General features: G+C 40.5%; 1 protein-coding gene across 4 annotated transcripts in view; it reads left to right on the top strand.

Moving 5' to 3' along the window:
- SHROOM2 (shroom family member 2) overlaps positions 1-17147 on the top strand; it is a 124295-nt gene that overhangs the window by 85660 nt on the left and 21488 nt on the right. For all 4 annotated transcript variants that reach the window (XM_085212573.1, XM_085212563.1, XM_085212582.1 and 1 more), the window contains one exon: positions 75-178. In XM_085212573.1, the coding sequence (XP_085068699.1) occupies positions 75-178 (104 nt within the window). The remainder of the gene's footprint in view (positions 1-74; positions 179-17147) is intronic.

The raw sequence follows: 17147 nt of genomic DNA, 5'->3' as shown, positions 1-17147 counted from the left end.
CTATAATGACAGATTTTTCAGGAGTCTGTAACATGATGACTTGCTGTCTTACTTGTGCTATAAACCACTTTTAGGAAGTTCCAGTTGAAGTAAGGAGGCAAGCAGAGGATTTAAAGGAAGATGGAGAGCGTATTTTCTCTAAAATTAACAATCTGGATGAAAGGAACAACTGTGTAAGGTAAGCGTTCCTTGATTTCTGGCTTAAAAGCATTTCTTGTGACAGCTCCTCTGATCTGATATTTTCCTGACCCAAATTGGAAGGTTGCATGTTGCTGTGATGTGTTCAGAGCTTTTACAATACCTTTTTACCTTTATTTCCCACATCTTTCCTACGTGCATCATATAATTAATCTTGGAACTGATGTTTTGGGGGACCCTAGAGTGAGCCTGAAGAAATTATCAAGTGTTGAGTACATTACAGTTCACAGTCAGATGATTCTTATTAGTGTGCATGAAACAATTCAGATTTTTATGTTTCATATTTATCAGTAACAGGTTTTTTGGTGGGGGGTGGGGGGGAAAAGGAAATGCTTGAGATTTCCCAGAAGCCTTCCAGTATTGTATTTGGCAAAGACGGTGTGCTACTGGAACACAGTAGCACTGCAAATTGGACTTGACTGTTTTGTGCCTTTGCAGAACGCAGTATGTGAACAGAAGCTCTCAGAAGTTGTTTTCCCATTTGACCAGCCCTACTTCTCTGTTAATTCATGTTCTAATTAAACTGTGTAATTTTTTTAGACCTTCCTCAAATGTATGTCTGTCACAATGCACAGCAGAGCTATAATCCTTGAGGTCTCATGTGTGGCAGAGTGCCCTCGTTCTGGCCAGCAGTGTGCTGGAGCTGTTGTAATGCAACCAGTGATTTCAGCAATGCTGATACTGCAGCTGCCCAGGGGATGTGCAACAACGCAAGTGGGATTGTGCACATATTGCAGTCACCAGCTTTTATATCATCTTTTGTAACAAGAAGCATGTGTATTGGAAAAATTACTGCTTTCCTTAATTCTGTAAGCGATACGAATTTCTCAAGGGGAGAGAAAATTCTAAACTGCAGCAAACGCTGGGACTGTAAGACGTGGCCATAAAAGCTTGTAAAAAACAGTATTTGTGTATTTTGTAAAGCTTTTGCATGCGTATTGCCCAGCTGAAGTGCCCATCTGCTATTTTTCTAATTCTTTGTAGCCCTTTGTACTTAGCGTAGTGATTTCTTAATGAGGAGCACGTGAGGATGTGAGCGCATGCGTTGTGGAGGGAGATGGGGAAGGAGGAAGGGTGTGGGGGAGAAGCAGCACAATGAGCCTAGAGCAGGCAGCATCTCTGTGCAAGTGAAACAGCTCCATCCAGCATTGCTGAACCAGTCACAAAAGCATGTGCATAATACACCTACGCCAGCATTTTAACAGTGTTTGTGCAGCACAATTCTTGCTTTATAGTCATGGAATCTATGAATATCACATGACTGGGCACCAGCTGCAGTAACTTGTTTTTTGTGAGCGAAAGCCTATTTTGACATGCGATTTCAGATGTAGGCTTTGACTGTTTCAGTGCCTCATGGGGGGTTTTATAAAATGGTCTCTGACACGGTCTGTCCCTCACTACTTGTGCTATGCAGAGGGCTCTGAGCCTTCTGTGTTTAAAACAAACATAAAAATGAAATCTCTCAATTGGACATTTAGTTCCTGTATTGTGACCTGGCACTGAATGATGATGTATGGCTATACTATGGAAGAATATGTGTTTCTGTGCCTATTTTTTTTTTTCTTTTTCTTTTCTTCTGTGATAGAATCATAGAATGGCTTAAGTTGGAAGGGACGTTTAAAAATCATCAAGCTCCAGCTCCTTGCCATGAGCAGGGCTGCCAACCACTATAACAGGCCTGGTAGAAAGGAAACAGATTAATTGTGAATGAATGAATTTTATGATTATTTTTTGTGTGTGATATTTCTCTTTGGTGATGCTCTAAAAACATTTAGTTCCCTACTTATAAAAGCTAGAAATCTGCCGATAGCTAGCAAATTGACCCAATCTGTGCTACATGCTTGAACATGAATATTAACCAAACTAGAAATCTTCCTAATGGGTGTATTTAATACTTCTCTTGAATACTTTGGTTTGGATTATATTGCTAATGTCCCTCATTTTGTGCTGCTGAGGCCAGTGTACTACAGTTGCCTTTGTATTTCCAGAGACAACGTGACTGTGCTGGACACTGGAGCAGCCCTTCAGTGTTTGTGTTACATACACAGAGACCTAAGATGAGAGACAGATTTGGAATTCATGGATGCATTCTGTGGGTTAGAGACTATCCAGCACTGCAAGATGCCTCTGGCCTTCCTCCCCCGCAGGGCATTGGCAAAAAAAATGGATAATTTGATTTTTAAATGAACTTTGAAAGTATGCCATTGCAGCATTCCTACTTATTTTCCAGAGAAATACAAGTCATTTTCATATATTAAACCTAGAATTAATAAAAGGCTGGAGTATTGTAACATCTAATGGTTAAAGTGAAGATTAAGAAAAAATTAAAAATTGCTTTGTAAGCAATTTTTCTCCTGGATTTTTTGCTGCTGGTTCATTTTGCTAGAGCGATTTTCTAGTTTTCTTTTTTTCTTTCTTTCTTTTTTTTTTTTTTTTTTTTTTTTTTAATGATTTTAAAAGTGATTTGTGAGCTCCTTTCTGTCTGGGCTGTATTTTTCCCCTCTGAGATTACTGAGTGCTTCTGAGGAAGTTAGATTGTTTCATCTCCCTTTTTGGAAAAGCTACGGCGTAATCTAATGAGTTACAGTATTTAATAGCTTGTAGTATTATTTTTATAGGAACTGCCAGCAATGGTCCATAGCAGCCATTGTTATCTCTCAGGCTAGAGCCAAATCACTTTTGTTATAAACTTTCAGGTGTGCAGTCAGTCATCTGGTGTGAGCTGAACGTTTTTATACCATAGTTTGATGCAATTTTAAGTATGTTCTTAACTTAAAGACTGCTTTAAAAGTAGAGCATGATTCTGCTGGTCTGTAAAAGAAAATGGATACTTTTATATTTTTAATGATGCTACTGTAGTCTCTTGCAAACCAGTTATCAAAGTTTAGCTTCTTACACATAAAGACTGTCCTCCTTCTTTAAGCAGATCTCACTCTGTTGAATGACATAAGCTGCTTATACAACCGACTTCCCTGTAAGTCTCCAGAATTTCTAAACCAACATAGTCCTTCAAAAGGTTAAGGATGGAAATGTGTAATCTGGCCTGTAATCTGTGGCTTCCTGCAGAATGACATGGCAGGCATAAATGTCAGTCCGCATCAAAAGAGCAGTACTTAATGGTTTCATTCTTAAGATTCTCACTTACTAGAGATATCCACAGCCATTGCTTATGTTTACTTTCTAAAAACATTTGACTTGTATTCCTCCATTATTGTTTCCACAGTGTCTGTAAAAATTAAATAATTTCAGAAACTGAGAGAGGATTTCTGAGATCACAGTTCACAGAAAGTCTTTCAACACTTAGTAGATGACAAGTAAAGGAATACGTACATGTCAAGTACAGGACCAAAGCATGACTCAACTCTAATTAAACACTGTAAGAAGCTTCTTTTTGACTTTGCATGCCTTAGTAGTCATTCCTACCTGAACTCTTCAAGACAGAGGAACAGCCTTTACCATACAAAAACAGAATGAAAGTAATTTCTTGATGCCTAAGTGGACTAAATGCCTAAGTTTAATATTCTAAAAAAAGCAAGAATAAAATCTTTGACAAGACACCATTAAGAAACAAGAGCTGACAGAGAGGTTTCCAAGTTCAATACCAGGTGCTTCATAAGGAATCTGATTTTTCAGGAGCCTCCACACTTATTGGGCAGGGCAAAAGAAAATTAGATGACTCTGAAAGTAATGCCTCCTATTTCTTACGAGGGAAACAATATGAAGAACAGTCTTACACTGTTTGATAGAGCAAATTTTCAGCTACAAAACACTGATTTTCAACATTGTCATCACCATTAGCTGGTGTGAGTGGATGAGCTGACTCTTCGTTTTGTAGTGTGACAGCTGTGCATGGCTGTCTAGAACATGATTTGTCTTTCATGTTGCTGTCACCACTGCTGAAATGCACCACTCACCCCTCACTGTGCTCACATCCACTCCATAAACGTTTAGCAATTGTCAAAGAATGTTAATGGATGCCATTTTTTCTACATGGAAGAATTCAGTGGCACACCTTTGCTTCCTACACATTTCCTTTTCAGATTCTATTTTGTCGGACTGCCCCTCTACTGCCATCCGTCACACGGCAACAGCATGTAACAGAATATTGGTGGGAAGGTTCAGCCTCTACTGCCATACCACCAACATCTGCTTCTGACGATGTATAATAAAATGGGAGGCATTATTTTCAGAGCAGCCCTTGCACTATGCCCTTGTATCCTTGAAGGATCTTCAGTATGCAGGAATGTGAATAATCTCATGTCTTCTGATTCAAGTGAGATGGAAAAGGATTTACAAAGGGATGATACTTCTCTTACATGTGTTTATATAAATGTGAAGCATATGCTTATGCTGCACACGCTTATAGAACATGCATGTGTGTTGTGATAATTTTCTCTGAGCTTGTTCTGTATCCGTTATGGGGGTTGAGACCACATAGCAGTAAGGGATGGCTAGCAGACGAAAAATCAATATGACACATTTGGACATGTAATTTCATGTTTGCAGTGGAAAAACAACGTAAGTTGGACATTGGAAAATAAATTAGACACTGGAAATATTCTTAGAAACCACCCGTTTTTTTATAGCTCCACTAATTTTAAGTTTTAAGTTATTTTTTTTACCCCACTATCAAACAAAAAGTAGCAATATACAATAGTGATATCTATTTAACTGAGCTTTAATTATTGAAATGCAAGAAGGCTTGAAGGGAATTTCCTTTTTATATATAGCAAATGGACCATTTGCTTAAATAGTGCAGCAGAACTCTGCTGCAGGCATTCTGTCAAATTAAGAATACAAATTTAAAATCTGTTTTACCGCCTATGCATTGCTAGAATCAAGTGGAATGAATATTGTGAGATGAATGAATCTCAGTCATTGGAGGACTTATCAGACATCACCACAGATGTAAAAGCAAAGTATTTTCACCCTCCTACCTTTTCCTCTCAAGGAAAAAATTGTGTCATAGTGAATAACTGGTTCCTTAGACATCAGTGAAAAATGACTATGGTAAACATTTCCTGCATGGAATAACGAGTCTCAATATTTTATGGTGCAAAAGATCAAAGTTCTCTGCCTTATGTTTTACCTACAGCTACTGATATTTTTCACGTGAACTCTTCTAAAGAAAATAACTATTCCTTATTGGTTTGCTGAGTATGGAATTACCTAGCATGTAGTAATTAATAGGAAAAAAGAATACGCAATTACTTTCTGATCTACTGTACAGTGTAATAACAATTTTGTGTAATCATTTCATTCAAGAGCATGTGAAGTGTCTTCTTTTTAAAATCAGTTTTAAGTATAATAAGGACTTCGAGAAAGGTTTAAGTGATCTTTTTTGACAGAAATTGGTTTGAGTTAAAGTGAGAAGACATGCTTTTCACACAACCCCAACATACCTGTTTGATTGAAGTAATGCTTCAGATGTCTGAATCCCTGACTTTAAAGAAGTAAGATAAATAAATCTGCAGCTTTCTCCTACTCGCAGGTTGTGTGCAGCTTTTTGTCATCATTTAGAGGAAGTGAAGGAGAGCCAAGATGCTTATCCTCCTCACAGGCTCTTAGCTGCTAACAAGACTAAGAATATGGGCTGCTGAAGCCCTGTCTGTTTACGCTAGCATTTCTTTAATATATGGATAGTTAATGCATCTGTCAGGCAACCTTTTTGCCACTGGTAGGTGTGATATGGTCTAATGAATGATTCAGTACTGTCTCGAGCTGTTTTAAAGTATGTATTTTTCTAGTCTGAAAAAAAAGTTCTATGGTTCACGTGTGTAGAGACTACAAAGGACTGAGCAACCACCAACGTGTGTTCATGTATTAGATGTTTCCAGCCATCCTTTGTTTTCCTGAGTTATCTATAAATACTGATAATTGTTACAAGTTTCATTGTCGTGAACCACTATGCCTTTCCAGTATACTGATGTATTTGACTGATTAATAATAGCTAAATAACAATTACACTTTAAGATTCTGTAATGTAGAAGCACCAGTGTATGTGAGAAGTTGATGGAAGTTGATTCTTAAAAGTCATGCTTGGATAGGCCAAACATTTGCCCATCGCAATTTCCTTTGTCTGACTGAACAGTAGCAGATGCTCAGATAAAATAAAAACAAGACTGACATGGAACTATGCTTCTGGGGATCCTTGCCCAGCCTCTGGTAACCTACATCTAAGAGATGCGATCCTAAGTAAGTTTGACTTTCAGAAAAGTATCTTACTGGTTTTGGACCCACATTGACTTTTGGCATCCATCAATAGCTTTTTGTAATGATGTGAGGAAAAGCATCTCTTTTTGAAGGGGGAGTGTATCTGTCTCCTCTGTAATAGCTAATGTTCCTCTCTCTGTATATCTACAGCCTCCTATGTTCCTTCTGAAACTGTAGGAGAACTGCAACAACTTTGGTGCACTATGAATTCATAAGGTAACAACCCCAGGCGATACTACAGGCTTGGGGCAGAGTGGCTGGAAGACTGTAGAGGAAATGGACCTGGGGGTTTTTGTTGACGCTCAGCTGAACAAGCACCAGCAGTGTGCCCATGCGGCCAAGAAGGCCAATGGCATCCTGGCTTCAATCAAAGTAGTGTTGTCAGCAGGAGCAGGGAAGTGATCATCCCTCTGTACTCAGCCAAGATGAGGCCTCACCTCAAGTACCTGTTCAGTTTTGGGCCCCTCACTACAAGAAAGACACTGAGACCTTGGAGCATGTCCAGAGAAAGGCATTGAAGTTGTGAGGGGTCTGGAGTGCAAATATGGGCTAAGGGAACTGGAATTATTTAGTCTGTAGAGGAGGAAGCTCAGAGGAGACCTTTATCACTCTCTACAACTACCTGAAGGGAGGTTGTGGTGAGGTGGTGATAAACCTCTTCTCCCACGTAACTAGTGATAGGACGAGAGGGAATGGCCTCAAGTTATGCCAGGTGAGATTCAGGCTGGATGTTAGGAAATCCTTCTCCGAGAGAGTGGTCCAGAGAGAGTGGGCAGCATGGGCTGCCCAGGGAGGTGGTGGAGTCACAAACCCTGGAGGTGGTTTAGTGGGGAAATGTTGGTGATATGTGGATAGTTGGACTGGATGATCTCAGAGTTCTTTTCCATCCTTGATGATTCTATGATATTATGACGTTTCATTGTCACAGATGATAAGCTGAATGGCGTGGCTGAATTGTTGCAGGGAAGGGATGCCATCCAGAGGGACCTTAGGAAATGGGTCCCTCATGAAGTTCAGCCAATGCAGTGTCGCACATCAAAGTCCTGGGGGTTACTTTGCATTTATTAAATCTGAATTTAATCTATTGTTTTATAGCCCATTCACTCAGCTATAGGAATTTCTCTTAGCAACACCTCTTGTCTTCTTTTTCATTTATGTTGTAAATCAGATAGATACTGAAATCCTTGCCATTCATTGTGTCCCATGGCAGTTAAATTTTTAGGAGCCTCTGGTGTTGAGAATCTTCTAGAAATCTGAATAGTCTGTCTTGCAGATCTCTGTTGTTCATGGGTGTAGGTAACCTTTCTATGAAGAGTAACACGTGAGGCATAGCTTTTCTGCACAGTCCCAAACGAATACTAATCATTTTAATATACTAGTTAGTACATCTGCTGAATCTTTCAATATAATTTCTACTTCTTTGGTTAACTTAGGCATTAAGTTTACAGATCTGAAATTCTTCAGGCTCATAATGAATATTTATTTTTACTATTGTTCTCTTCCTCTTGTTCTCACCTCTTTCATGTCTTCCTTCCACAAACATCACTTTGCTCAAACAGCTGTCAAAGTATCATATGAATGGATAGTTCTACATCACAGATACTGTTTTAGCAATTGCCTCTGTGAGTCTAAGATAATTATCGTCTAGACCTGGTAACTTATGACTACCCACTTAATTGTGGACAGCTGAAAATAATATATGACCTGTTCTTTGATCAAGCAGATGTGAAGGGAGTCATGTATATTTTATTCTATGGTTTATTTTCTTAGTACTCTTGTACTTTTTTTTTTTTTTTTTTAAATCCTAGAACCTTTAAGAAATTGTATTGCAGTCTCTTGTTTTGCTAGAGAAGTTCTGATTTTTCATTATTTGGATGGGACTTCATTTCTCTGGTGGATGCTATTATAATTATTTTTTAATTCAGCTTTTTGGGAAGAGGGAGAGTGGGGAGAAAAAGAAGTCTGCTTCTTTGGTAGGTATTGTGCATTTTCTCTGAGTTTCATGCATTGTATCTTCAGTCACATGTTATCTCTTAGCATTACACCATCTGGTTGGTTCCTTTTAAAAATATTCTTCACTGTTATGTAGATGCCCTTTTTAAAACTAAATACAACAGTGTGAATTTCACATCTTTTAAGGATGATTAGTTTAAATACATATGGCCTTTGGCACAGGGTAGCTCTTCAGTGGCAAAGTTCTGAACCAGGTTCCTTTCAAATCAGGAGTTGTATGCTGGACTGTCCCATTGTAGTAGTCTGTTCCTTCCATTTGTTGTCCGTTTTAAAGCTTTCAGGGCTTCTTGAGTCCAGAGATCTGTGGTTCTTAAGAGTAGCCCAAATGCATTATTTTGTGATCTAGGATTGGTTGTGGCTACTAGAGAGTGCTAAGAAAGATGCTTTCTGTCACTGTTATTTCTTAGTTCCAGTATTTACCCTCCCTACCTCTCTTATAAGATGCATCCATCCTTTCTTTTCATCTTACATGATGGGTTAGTCTTGCAATCCAGACAGCTTTCCATCCTAACAGGCTACTCCCATTGCGTTCCCATTAACTCTCCTACTAGTGTTCAGCCCAGAGATGGTCAGATGCATCTCTTAGTGTACTAGGACACCAGCCTGTGAGTCCGCATCCACAAGTCTATGGGTCCTGATGAGATGCATCCCAGAGTGCTGAGGGAATTAGCTGATGTAATCACCAAGCCCACTCATAATGATATTTGAAAGGTCATGGCAATCAGGTGAAGTCCTTGGTGACCGGAAAAAAAGGCAACACCCATTTTTAAGAAGGGTAAAACTGATGACCTCAGGAACTACCAACCTGTCAGTCTGACCTCTGTGCTGGGAAAGATCGTGGAGCACATCTTCCTGGAAGCTATGCTAAGGCACAAGGAAGACAGGGAGGTGGTACAAGAGAACCAGCATGGCTTCACCAAGGGCAAATCCTGCTTGATCAACCTGGTGGCCTTTTGTGATTGCGTCACTGCATTAATGGACAAGGGAAGAGCCACTGATGTCATATACCTACACTTCAGTAAGGCCTTTGACATGGTATCCCACAACATCCTTCTCTCCAAATAGGGAAAATATGGACTTGATGGGCAGAATGTTCAGTGGACAAAGAACTGGCTGCAGGATCGAGTCCAGAGAGTGGTGATCAATGGCTCCATGTCCAGATGGAGATTGGTGACAAGTGGTATCCCCCAGGGGTTGGTGCTGAGACCGATACTCTTTAATATTTTCATCAGTAACATCAACAGTAGGGTCAAGTACACCCTCAGAAGGTTTACAGATGACACCAAGCTGTTCCATACAGTCAACACTCCAGACGGGAGGGATGCCATCTTGAGGGACCTAGACAGGCTTGAGCAAAGGGCCCAGGAGAACCTCATGAGGTTCAACAAACGCGAATGCAATGTCTTGCACTTGGGTCGAGGCAACCCTCACTACCAGTACAAGCTTGGAGATTAGAGGATTGAGTGCAGCCCTGTACCCTGGGGGTACAGACGGATGGGAAGCTGGACATGAGCCAGTAATGTGCCTTCACATTGTGGCCCAGAAAGCCAACCGTATCCTGGTCTGCATCAAAAGAAGCATGGCCAGCAGGTCAAGGGAGGTGATCCTGCCCCTCTACTCTGTGATGGTAAGACCTCAATTGGAGTGCTGCATTCAGAAGTGGAGCTCTCAGTACAGGAGAGACATGGACCTGTTGAAGCATGTCCAGAGGAGGGCCACAAAAATGATCCGAAGGATGGAACACCTCTCCTACGAGGACAGGCTGGGAGAGCTGGGACTGTTCAGCCTGGAGAAGAGAAGGCTTCAAGGTGACCTGATACTGGCCTTTTAGAATCTAAAGGGGAGCTACAGGAAAGAAGGGGACAGACTCTTCAGCAGGGTCTGCTGTAACACAAGAAGGGGAAATAGTTTCAATCTTAAAGAGGATTTATTTAGATTGGATATAAGGAAAAAGCTTATGGCTGGTGGTGAGGCACTGGCACAGGTTGCCCAGAGATACAGTTGATGCCCTGTCCCTGGAGACTTCCAAGGAGAGGCTGGATCAGGCCCTGGGTGACCTGATCTAGCTGTGTATGTCCCTGTTCATTGCAGGGGAGTTGGACTAGATGATCTTTAAAGGTCCTTCTCAACTCTAAGGATTCTATGATTTTATGGTTCCTCACCCCCAAAATTGAGAGTTGACAAGTGGTAAAAGCTGGAGAAGCCCAAGATGTCATCCTGGATGCACTAAAACTGGATGTGATCAAGAGAATTGTCATACAAGAAGTTTTCTGGAGAGAGATACAGAGATCATTTGGTAAGATTTCATTCTTTTTGCTGTTTTTCTGGTGTGGTTGTACTGCTTTTCCTGGTAAGAGGAATAGAATGAAGACTACCCAGAAACTAAGTTCTTGTTGCATCACTTGATATCCAGCTATCTTCTAGCAGCTATTCTAATGATACGAGTAGGGAAGACTAGAGGTACTCTCTAGCAATTATACCTATAAAAGCATTATAAGCTGACATATTATAGATTTTATTTTCCCCTAAATAGTTTGGGGGAAAACATTTTGGAAACAGGTGATTGATTTGTTTCTTCAGTACAGCAGAACACATGGAGTGACTTACTGTCCTTTCAATATGAGTTAGCCTGTAATATGCTTGCCATCTCTGATAGGCCCTCAGGCAGCATGAGTTGTGATTTGCTGTCATGCATGAGGCAGTTTACAACAATAAATTTCAGTAAAGCTTTGTGTAAAAATGATGTAACAGTTCTACTCCATTTCTCTGTGTGGGACAACAGTTACTGTCTGTTAACCAATTGCTTTGCTTTATGTAAACAGTGAAGACAGAATGAGCTTTTTTGAAGTCTTTCTTTCTGTATGTTGAAATCAAATCAACAGCACTGGGAAACAAAAAAAAATTAGTGGAAGGGATTAACTGTCTCTCCACATTGTACAGCCTAAATCATATCTTCCTCTTCAAGTAGTCATCCTTTAAAATGACCTTATAATGCATATTAAAACCTTTTCCACAGCTTTTCTGGGTCTCTAAGGTGTTCTTCCAGAAAAAAAAGGAACAAAACTTTGCTCTCGTGAAGGCCGTGGTGCATCTTAAGATGGAGCATGGGGGTGGTGTTGAGTGTTGAGTTCTTTCCCTGCAGAACCTCCTGCAAGAAGAGCGCCTATACACACAGCACATGCAAAAAAGATCATGCTGGAGGGCTGTTAACGAAGACTCACTTCTAAAATTAAAGACTTGCTTATTTGAATGTTGTTCAGAAAGGAACCTGGTAGTATGCCGATCTTTTATAATCACTGTAAATACTTCACATTTGTGGAGCTCTTATTGCTGAAGCGTAGGTCGTGATTTTCACAAATGGGATGAAAAATCCTTAAAAAATTAAAGGACTTTTAGAATCTTTTCTTTTTTTTTCTTTTATAACCAAAACCAGGAGATGAGGGTGGGGAAGTGGGGGAAGGGAAAAGCTTTGAAGTCTCTGAGATCTTTTCCCTGAGGTCAGAAGTTTCTAATGATGTAACATACAATACAGACCAAGCCTTCACTTATCAAGGTTAAAGTTGACGGAGCTTGTATGAACTTGTCAATCATAGGAAGCAGGCAAAAACAAGCCAGCTGTTGTGAGGCATGGCTTTGAAAATCCTCTGTGTTACAGTAAATGAGAGGCAGAGGTTGAGACGCGTTCAGCTCTGTGAAGCTTTCGAGCTGACTGGCGCATTTGCAGGGATGCAAAGCTCCCATCTCCAGTGAATGCGGGTAAACATCTGTAATCCTGGTAAGGCTGCCTTATGTTTGCTGCTTGAGTGCTAAAGAGACAGTGGGATGCACGAGCCCTGGGGAGCTTTTCCCCTCTGTTCTGGATAGAATATTGCAGTATGGATTCATACAGTATTTCTTTTGTTCTCTGAGTACACGCTGTGTCTTCTGTCTCTATCAGCAGAAGCTACAGTAACAAACTAGGAATGATGCAGTGCTCAGTGCAGGATTTTATTTCGCTTAGTGTAGATGCCTGTTGTATTGACTGATGTTTTAGGAGAACAGGGGAGAAAATGTGAGCTGATTCCAGCTAAGATGCTCTGTGTGCATGTGTCCGTGCACACGCGCTGTTTTTAGCAGCTTTTGTTTTCACAGTTGGCATAACGCACCCTGGAATTAGGCGGCAGTGCCTTTCAGAAACGTTTGTTTTCTGCACCGAGCTGCAGAGCTGCTGCTCTGGCTGAGGGTGCCAGGCTCAGGGTACCTCCCGGCGAGGGGTGGTACAGGAGCTTCCCAGCCCATCGCTTTCCTGGCAAGCTCTGAGCGCAGGCTCACCCGGAGACCACTCCGCAGCAGCAGGAGATAGTGACTGGGAGAGCAGAAGTGGATGTGACTGCTGGAAGCAAGCGGTGAGTGCAGCACTGAGTGAAAGGTGGCTATTGAAATGGGTACATGTGCATGCTAATTAATTTCAATAACTCTTTGGCATTTTTGTTGTTAAAGGTGAGCTGTGTGTTGTTCATTTTGGTGCCTGACTGAGTAACCCAGGTGACCTAGCTATTATTCACAATGCGTTTCATTTTATAGCTCCTGTTACTGCATTTTTGTTCAGCTGCAAGCAGCTGTTTGTTCAGTAGTAATAGAAACAAGAAAATAGCAACAGCATGTCAGAAGAAAAAAACCTAGAGGTTAAAAAAAAAATCATAAGAATGGCAACTGGAATGCAGCTTTTTTTTAATAAACTAACAAAAAAATTCATTTTTTCTTTCAGCTATTTTTAACAGGAATGTGATTTGCTTGTTAGCATTCTTTGAAAGTATTGCCTTTTGTCTCTGCAGTGGTTGCCATTTCTGTAATATGATGGCTCTGGTTATACTGTTGGGATATTCTAGTGACTGAATTCAGTATGTAAGTACAGAGCATATTAACTGGTTTGCTCATGGGAGCAGAAGTCATTTTAAATTCATGCAGGCAGTCCACTGTGTGCTAGGGCAGACATGCAGTAGATAAAGGAATAAGAAAACAGGTATCAAAACATGATTTTTTTCTTTTTTATCACTGATATTTGGTGTGCTGCAAAATGGAGGAGGTGCTGTGATTTTCTGATCTAATGAAAGAATAGCATCTCTTCCTCTACCCTTTCCTTCCTGCATAAAGGCTCCTATGCTGCATGAAAATTCTTCTTCATCACATTTGATTTTTTTTTTTCCTGTGGATCTATGCATTGTGCAGTTATTCCTGACTGACTGGCCTACATTTTACTCATCAATATCGTGTCTTTGCATACAGGCTGCAGAATCACTGTACGTCTGTTAAATTTAGATCTGACTTTCATGGGGAGAGAGGTAATGCTTTTAGAAAGAATGTGAAATGAAAATCCACTGTCGTGTATGTTGCCACGCAGGCAGGACATGAGCAAAATTCTGGTTGGCAGACATAGTGATGAGCAGGACCCGTTACATTTCTGTGATAAAGCCAGGTGATTACATAGAGGTTGTTAACTAGAGTGACATTTTGTTTTATCACACTGGGTGCAACAGCTAAGCAGTATCTAGTGTGACTGAACAGATAGCTACCATCAAATGCAGATAACATTAACAGGCATTGTAAAAAGGAATTGGAAAACCAGGGTACATCATGATAAGTGGATTGTAGTGTAACAGTGATGTACTATGCAGTGAACTTTGTGAAATATCTTGCTGGTTTTGTATTTTATGTTGTCTTCTGCTGTGTATCAGGGCATCTTTTTTTTGAAAGAGAAGAAGAGCAAATCTCAAGACATAGAATCATGGAATCACTCAGGTTGGAAAAGACCTTGAAGATCATCGAGTCCAACCACGACCTAACCATACTGCTCTAACTCTAACAACCCTCTGCTAAATCATGTCCCTGAGCACCACATCCAAACAGTTTTTGAACGCATTCAGGGATGGTGACTCAACCACCTCCTGGGCAGCCCATTCCAGTGCTTAACAATCCTTTCTGTAAAGAAGTGTTTCCTGATATCCAACCTAAACTTACCCTGGCACATGTTTTAAGACCTGGCATGTTTTAAGACCTTCTGCATGGATAGTGGCTCTGGGATGCTAGTTGCCATCATCTGTCTCCTCAGGCCAAGGGAGTGAACAGGTCTCCTTCCTTGTAGTGACTTTAGTGCTGTGCCTCTTTTAGAAGTATTTGTTGTGGTACAATCATCATCATGGTCATTGAATTACATATTTTCTAGAGGATCTTCTATTCTTTGAATTTGTTTAAAATTTCTGTGTTGCTTTGTATCCCAAGGTCTGATTTGTTGTCTCTGGAGTTGTTTTCATATCTTCTATGTTGTGTATAGTGCATATTCTACAGAGTCAGTCTTAATAGCAGACACAGTGCTTGTCAGAAAAATGGACCACTGGCAATAATTTCCCTTGGACATTCAGACTGTGGTGTTGTACTGTCACTGTCTTCTTACCGTTGTTACAGCAAAACCAGTTTGAGTGTCAAAGTCTTAGTGGCTGCTACTGGAGCCCCTGAAAGAAAAAGCATGTGGGACTCAGATGAGGATTTAAGTCCCTAATCTAAGTAGATATCTGCATGAAAGTGAAGTGCATACTGTAGGCATAATCCATAGAAATCTTGAGCTTGATTCACTTGGAGAAATGCAGGTGTCTGGAGAGACCTGAGCTGGCCAATTGTGTCCCACTTGGCGTGGAGCTGCCAGCTCTTAGGGGGATGTATGTCTTTCAGTGATTAAAGTTTCTGACGTGTTTGGGTAACTACATCGAGCTCCTACCAATGGGCAATTAGCTTGTAGAGGCTACTTTAGTGTGAGCTGAATCTCTTAGATTGCACTGACTGTATCAGTATGGATTAGAATGTGATATTACAATTGGCTCTCAGGTGGACACTTAATTTTTTTCCTGTGCATTCAGTTCTAACTTTGTAGCATCCTTTTGTGGTCTCAGGCAGAACTGTACTGGGTAGGAGAAAGTACTTTTTATTTGCAGGCTATTGCACAAGTGCTTTCAGATCCCACTGTGCAAAGTGCTATGCAAATACACAATGAAAGCATAGTTTCAGCGCATAAAGTTCACAGCTGAAAAAGCGGCATAACGGCAAAGACTCTGCCTATAAACAGGGTTTTGGCATAAACAAAAACTGTTTCACAATTGCTGTAAGCCACATAATTATCTGTTTTGAGCCAGGTCAGTTCCTTGATCCAATTTTCTGTGGGGCTGTGAAATTTCTACTGTTAATACAATGAAGAGAGCAGGAAGACAAAATTGGAGTAGACTGTGACTGCCTCTTAAGGCAAAATATCTGCATTAAAATCAGCTTGAAAGGATTGCAAAACTGTGGCCTTGAGTATGCAGGGCTTGTTGTAGAATGAGGACTCTTAAGGAGGATTTTTGCGTAGGTAGGAAGGCCTTTTTTCTAGGATACCTTGTGGAGTTTCAGAAGGAATTTAAGCTAAATAGGAAACAGTACTCCATTTACTTTCTTTTGCCAGTTAAGGCACTGGAGTACACTTTGTTGCTTACATAACCGCTCTTAAGTTTTATGGTTACACTTTTGCATGAAGTTCTTTAACAAAACAGTCTGTTTTTAAAATGTTAGCTGATCAATTTTTGCTAAGGTTATTTAGTCTGGGATTTTCAAGTTGGACCATCTTCTGGCACTGTTTGGCTTGACCTGAAACATTCTCAAGAAACTGTAAAGATACCTACACATCAGATATGTTGGATTGACTGGATTGATTCCCATTTATTGAGATACAACGTTCAATCAGGTCATTCTACATTTACGTCCTGATTTAGTCAAATCCTGAGTATGGGACAAAAGAAGGAAATAGTTTGGGGTTGTTTTTTGCGGCAATCAAAAATGCTATCCATCTGATAGGTATCTGTAGCTAATGATTCATTTTGGTAATTGCTCGTTGACTCCACCAGCATGCTCCTGTTAGCACGTGCATGTGTATCTTATACATTGTTGTTATATTATTACTGGGAGGTGGCAAGATTGAGGAGGAGGCTTGGTTGGTTTCCCTGAGAATTTCCATGGCTTTTCAGCACTCAGTGTATATGCCTGGAGCTAACAAAGCTGAAAGGAGGCTGGGAGATATGCTTTTCCATTTGGGAAGAAAATACTAATGTCATTTTTTAAGATGTATCTTTCCACTGTCGTGGTGGGCTTACTTGTTCTGCTGAGTGACTATAACCAATGATGGTAACATGTGAGCCACAGAGCTGAACCAGTTGATGGATGGCTGTGAGCCTCTGGGAGAGCTGAACCCTATTCTAAACAAGGTTCTTGGAAACAAAGCAATTCCTTTTTTTTAGTTGGAAGCACTTTTGTTCCACCACCACCCCAGTTTAGATATATGGAAGCTCCTGTACTTAATTACCTTGGGCACTTGCATGCCTTAAATACCCAAAGCAGGAGCAGTAGGGAATGTTTGTGTTAGCCCTCTGTGCTGGATTCGCTTTTCCCGAATACCATGGAGTATCCTCAGCATAAATCTGTTGATTATACTTTCTTTAGAGTTCAGGGTAAGTGCACAGTATGAGAAGCCTGACTATCAAACCTGGAACATCACGGCCTGCCAAGGATGAGGAACATGGTGGTAGCCATCCCGTCTTCATTGTGTTGGAAGGGCCCTGGCACTTGGACATTGTGGCATTGTGTCGTGGGGATTGGGAAGCTTTAGGTTTTAAGATACTTTAAAGTTTTTTATGATGAACATTTTGTTATCTAGAATGAAAACT

This window comes from Meleagris gallopavo, chromosome 1, assembly GCF_905368555.1.
Source record: "Meleagris gallopavo chromosome 1, MGAL_WU_HG_1.1, whole genome shotgun sequence".
Lineage (NCBI taxonomy): Eukaryota > Metazoa > Chordata > Aves > Galliformes > Phasianidae > Meleagris > Meleagris gallopavo.
Note: the sequence above shows the minus strand (reverse complement) of the source record. Positions and strands in the feature narration are given on the sequence as shown.